Raw genomic sequence first — 6,118 nt, 5'->3', positions numbered from 1 at the left:
TTTTTGTCTTAAATTAGAAAATATTCTGATTTAGGCAGCTGGAATCAGTATTTTATCCTTTTTTTCCCCAAAACAAATAAACAAACAACTCAGTCTAATTATTCAATCATCAAAATAACTGATGGTTGGATTAATAGCTGAGAATTTTAATACTTGATTGTTGCAGCTCTTGGAAGGTCTTATATTATGGAAATAATATAAAATAATTGTTAAGTCTTTTCCAAGACTCACAAATACACCTGAACCAGAAACTGTTTCATTGGTTCCCAGAAAATAAACCTGCAAAAAAATATACATATAATTTTAAATAAAAATGCTTAAGCTTTTCGTAGAGCATCGATCATAAAAGGTGTAACGAGCTTCACGTGGACCCGAATGTCTCCATCTAGTGGGAAATATGAAGCAGCCGAACGCGTTTAGACAAAATGGGGAAGTGTGTGTAGATAAATCTGCTGCAGGAAGTAGATGAAGCTGATTGCTTATTCAGAGTTCTAAAAACAAACCCCCCCGAAATAAAGTTAAAAATGGAGGATTGCTGGATTTAAAGAAAAACAACCAAACACTGAATTCCACGCAGGTCAACACGTCGAGAGGAAAAACTTTATTTAAATTAAAACCAAAGCAGTCGTGTAGCAGTGAGCGTCGTCAGCACTGCGACAAGAGGCCACGCACACACGAGAAAAGAAAAAAAAAAAAACAACGCACACTCTCCCCAGACACACCAACAGGTACAGAGTAGAAACACCTCGTGTCCGGCGGCGAAACACTCGGAGCGGCGACGCGCGAGGAAACTGATAAACTTCTTGTGAGAATGTGATAGCGTTTCCCCTCCAGTCCGTATTGCTTATTGTTGCTGGAAATGCCGACCATCTCCTCTTTGTTTCCTCGTGTCTCGCCACGTCTTTTCTTTTGTAAATCAGTTATGATCACAAAAAAAAGAAACTATCGCACATGACACACGCACACAAAATAAGTCTTTCATTCAGCCTGCACACATCCAGACTCTTCTACCCTTTGGAAACTTTCAGCATTTTGTTTTTTTAATTCATTGAAATCTGTGTGTGTGAACTGGAGAAAGAAAAACAACCCATGCACAAGAAAATTAAACGGTTTGGATGTGGCGGGAAGAGGGGCGGCTGCAGAGCACACGGGGCAACAACAACACCGACAACGGGGCAGTTCCTCAGCATTATCACACCTTTCCCCAGGTGCATTTTGGGTAGCGATGCAGCAGAAAACAAAAAGAAAAAAGAAAAGGGGAGGAATTATTCACAGCATAGTTATTGATTGTCCAGTGTCAGTGTGCTCTAAGTGTTGAGCATGTGCAGAGCCAAAAAACAAAAAGGTGGCGACGGAGTTTGGTCACGTGAGGGACCGAAAACGGCGCCTCGCTCCTCGTTTCCCCTCAAACACGTCAAGGCTTTTATCATCTGACGCCGCCCGGCGTTCGGAGTCCGTCGAGGGAGCGAGGAGCGCGGTTGGTGTGAGTTTTGGCAGTTTGAGGAGCGAAACGTTTCCCGGGTGAACGTGGAGAGTCTCTCTCGGAAGTAAACAAGGAACCAGAATACTGACACACAGTGGAGACTTTAGGTTGATGTGGCGTTATACTGTACGTTTGTAAAAGTGAAGTTCTTCTTTCCTCAGCACCGAGTTAAACACGCGCGTCTTTCCCTTTGCGTTTTTTTATTTTTTTTTTTTTTTTAAGTTTGGGCGCCTCTCTTTCCCCCAAACAACATCTCCTCCGACAGCACCTCCACCTTCCTCGGATTCTTTACAGCATGACTAAACAGCATCCTTTGTTTTTTTTTTTGTTTTAATACCGTCTTTGGCTGGCCGCTCTCGGTATTCCCTTCCAGCACTGCCCACAGAACCGCAGTCCGTCCTCCTCCTCTCACAGCATGGCAGTATCGCTCTACAGTAACCTCCCAGTGCGCCACCACTCTTCCCCCTCGTCTCCGGCGTCCGCCCTCCTCTCCTAGGTGCCGACGATGGCCGGGTCGTGGGCGGCGTCCGGCAGCGCGGCGTCCTGGCAGTGGTAGAGGAAGCAGTTGCCCCAGCAGCTGTAGCAGATGAGGAAGAGGGCAGCCAGGAAGACCAAGGCACAGATGGTGCAGGGCTTCCTCTCCAGCAGGAAGCTGAGCAGGTAGAAGCCCATGAACATGGAGTGGTTGAACCACAGCGCCGGGTTCAGCGGCTTGGGGATGAGCAGCACCGGGAGCAGCCACTGTAGGCAATACATGGTCTCTTTGTTCAGGGGGAGGAGCTCAGAGGAGGCCTTGAGGGCGGTTTGATCCCGAGTTGTTTGGGGTCTTTGAAGGAAGAGGATGTGATGAGGGGAGGGGGAGGGACAGCAGACGATTCAGACGGAGGGGGGAGGCGTCCTATCCGACGGAGCTGGGATGATGCAGGAAGAGGTCGAAGAAGACAGATGCTGCCGTCATCAGGTCATCCCTGCAGATAAAAGGGAAAAGTTGGAGGGTTTCAAATTCGGGACAAGAACTGATCAAACTGTGGCTAAAAATACTGACGGCTTTTATCTAATAATCTAATTTAGAATCAGAATCAGTCTCATTGGCAAGTAGGTTTCCCAGGAGGGAGGAATTTTACAACTACCAAATGCTACGATAAAGAGATTTTGAGAAGCAAGCTGTGCAAGTCAATAGACAGGAAGTGCTAAAAATACACATTCATAAGTCAATTCATCGTCTTTACATATAAAAGAAGTACATAATCTCTATTATCTTATCATATTATCATCTAGTATTTGTCTTCGGCTGCTGTAAACTCCCCCAGTGAGGAATCAAAGTTTATCTTATCTTAAGACAAACGAGGCAGAGTTTAAAGTCAAATAAACAGCTGTTGGTACAAATCCCGGGAATTATAAAAGTCATTTGCAAGATCACATGACATGTAAACAACCTGACAAGTGCAAAGGATTAATCACCTACAACTGTCCTTTCATTCATTTCGATTTCTCACAAAATAAAGCTCCATTCTATCTGGCTTGGACCGGCCAGCGTTACCTCATGACTACGCTGCTGTCGGGGGAGAAAAACAAACGCTCCCTCTTGTTTGTGTTCTTTAAACTAATCAGAGTCGTATTGAGCAGAGCGAAGCGTGTTCCCTCCAAACAGTGACGGGTGGAACTGTTCTGGTGAAACATTTGCACACAGGGAGGCGAAAACTGGAATTAAAATGAGTGATTCACTGAAATAAAAATAAAAAAAATAGCAAGGCTGCTTCACTGCTCCAACCAAATCTTTTGCAAAATATATTGTTGCAGTCGTTTCCCTGACTGAAGTGGATTCTGAAAACGGGAACACAAGGTAAAAGAAAGTGGGTTAAAATACCCCGCTAATGGAAGATTTAAATCTGCAGGTAACCTCTGATTCACCAGATCTGGTTTTCATGAATATAAACCATTGTCTTTAAGAGTTTAGGAACATTTTGTGTCGTCTTCACGTTACTCTGTACGATCCAAGTGCTCGCATGAACGTGTTGACAGGCGCGCTGTGGCTTCCAGCCAAACACAAGTTTCCCTGCAGGACAACAAAGCATCTTATCTTAATCTGCAGATTCTATTCTTAAAAAAAAAAAAAAAAAAGCCTGTTAAAAAACCGCTCTGGTGCCCGGGGTGCTGTCACAGCCGTCCAACACACAGCTTCCATCACAAACTGATGAAGGAAAGCAGCAAATTATCAGAACTGAACAGCTGGAGCAAGAAAATCTGCTTAAATCCTGAATCCACCAACATCCACGGTACCTTCTGACCACCTGCATTTATATTTTAAATTCTGTTGAACCTTATCTTTTTCCTACCTGCAATACGATATGTGGGAGTCACCTTGAATTTCTTGAGGGGAATAAATAAAATATCAGTCAATCGATCTAAAATAATTACCCAAACTGTTGAGCAGTAATCATTTCACTAATACCTCCACCTCTACATCAGCCTTATTACTGCTACAGTGACTGTTAGATAATAGACCTTACAATGCATTAACACCGTCTTTGTTAATATGTGGACTTCGGCTTTGGACAATCGTGATGGGACACCGTTTTCTGACACTTTACCAGCAATTAAACAGCTATAACATGGGGGAAAAAAACAGATGAACAAATAAATACATGTTATTTGCACCCCTGTTTCATTTACACCTTAAACAAATACCACATTGAAACCTTTATGTTGTCTTGTGCAACTCTAACACCTGAAGAGAACATAACCTGTGTAATAAATCTATATTTATACAGATACAAGACAACACATTAAAAGATGCTCCCTGCACACCTAAACCTCAAACATAATCTTTTTCAGTCGGGAGTCACCTGCCTTGTCCTGCCAAATCTTGTGCAACACTATACATAGAGCCACTCCTTGAACAGCTAAACATAGTTTGGCACAAGCACTGCATTTTTCACACCCCATCATATATAAAGGGAAAGGATTACAATTCCTCTGACTAGGACTATTAAAGGATCAGACTCAACCTGGCATGCAAGTTGGTTATCACAACATGACAAGTCAACGCCATAAAACTAATCAGTGCCCAGCCCTCGTTAATGACGTCCAAAAGCAAACATTCAGCCAAATGTTTAGGTGCCAACTTCCTTATGAGGGCCTCGCAGCTTAGCTTTAGCTGCGCACATATGATCCTAAAACATCAAAACCACCACAACAACAACAAGACGACGTGTTCCAGCTGATTTAAAATGACATGAAACTGGTGTGAGCCGGTGCAGAAATGTGCCCCGAGTTTAAAGCGGCTGGTTTCGACGGGAAAACTGGCTGCGGCTGGCTGGAGGACAAAAGCAGAGTTAGTGTCAGGGACAGCTGCTAGCTCACCCCGACTGCCACATGTCCAGCTCACCGACAAACGCTGTTAGAACCAACCAGAGCTGGTGGCAACTAGCTGACGAGCTCGGTGGGTTAAACTGGCAAACACTGGGGGACAAGTTGTCCTGGGTTGTTGGGTGAAGACATTAAAAAGCAAACAGTTAAACACACGGTGGTCCTCTGTAGCTACGATCAGGATAAGTGACCAATCTCAAAGCTAGTTATTTACAGCTTTAATGTACACAGAGGAGCAAACCAGACCCCATTTAAAAATCTGTCAATTTAAGGTTACCGGACTTGCAGTTGGAGGCAAATGCGCCATTCAAGACCGACACAGACTAATTTCAGAGCCAACATGGAGCCTCTCACTGTTTTTGTTGTGCTGCTAATACGACAATCAGCATTTATTCTGGATTAATATTAACATTAAAATCTGTTTAAACATCGCCTTCCGCAGAAATCCATCGCAGTGGGCGGTAACGGCAGTTAGCTAGCAGCCGCAAAGTACAACATTTTAAAAAATGAATTATTTTACTCGCGGCTGTAATTCTCAGTTTGCCACCAAACTGTAATCATCAGTGGAGCTTCACATCTCCTTCTGTTATAAGGAAGGCCACCGTAAAGTGCCAACTTGGACCGGAGGTTGGCTTTGACAACAGCATGTACCGGAGGCTAACGGGCTAGCTTAGCTTGAAAGACAAAAGATTTCGTTATTGTATTTACACCTCCGGTTTAAATAGAACAGCTGGTGTTTTTTTAAATTATTATTTTAAGTCGGAATCTATGTTTGAATGTGTGCGTAAATCATTGTGAACCGACCTGACATCTTTTGGGCTCATTCTCAGCAAAGACAAACCACCAGCAACATCTCTGTCTCAGCAACAGACTGCGTACGTAGCTGCTAGCTAGCAAACCAGCTAACGAGCATTAGCGTTAGCCCGAAGGACCCCTGCTGCAAAGTTGAGGCCGATCAGAGACGTTTAGGTGTCTGTGCTCCGCCTGAATATAATTAGCTTCATTCCAGGAAGGTTTGTCCACCAGAAGATTGCACAAACCCAGGGCACTACAGACCAACTGTTTTAACTTTAAACTTATGTAAATATTGGAGAAAAATTAATTTTTCTGAAATACACAAACATGTTAACTTTTTTTTAATGGCAGTTAATAGTTATTCAGTTACAGTTTTTAAAGAAATTATAATTTTTTGACAAATATCTTCACAAATGATAATTTCACAATGATTTCCTCGTTAGATGAAACTTGAATTCAAGTTTAATATCA

The 6,118-nt window shown here is 43.2% G+C and overlaps 1 protein-coding gene across 1 annotated transcript; it reads right to left on the bottom strand.

Annotated features, from left to right (window-relative positions):
* Nucleotides 1–567: 567 nt before the first annotated feature.
* On the bottom strand, nt 568–5,758 carry LOC103376282 (bladder cancer-associated protein). The gene is made up of 2 exons (XM_008306663.1): nt 5,657–5,758; nt 568–2,451 (listed from the first exon to the last, which is right to left on the bottom strand). Exon 2 carries the CDS (start codon nt 2,237–2,239, stop codon nt 1,976–1,978), a length of 264 nt encoding a protein of 87 aa, XP_008304885.1. The 5' UTR covers nt 2,240–2,451; nt 5,657–5,758; the 3' UTR covers nt 568–1,975.
* Nucleotides 5,759–6,118: the final 360 nt, after the last annotated feature.

This window comes from Stegastes partitus, unplaced genomic scaffold (assembly GCF_000690725.1).
Source record: "Stegastes partitus isolate 25-593 unplaced genomic scaffold, Stegastes_partitus-1.0.2 Scaffold3774, whole genome shotgun sequence".
Lineage (NCBI taxonomy): Eukaryota > Metazoa > Chordata > Actinopteri > Pomacentridae > Stegastes > Stegastes partitus.
This window is presented reverse-complemented; position numbering and strand designations above follow the sequence as displayed.

Bases quoted from the DNA above. Each gene is read 5' to 3' on its own strand.
- LOC103376282 (XM_008306663.1), bottom strand. From the start codon at position 2,239: ATGTATTGCCTACAGTGGCTGCTCCCGGTGCTGCTCATCCCCAAGCCG.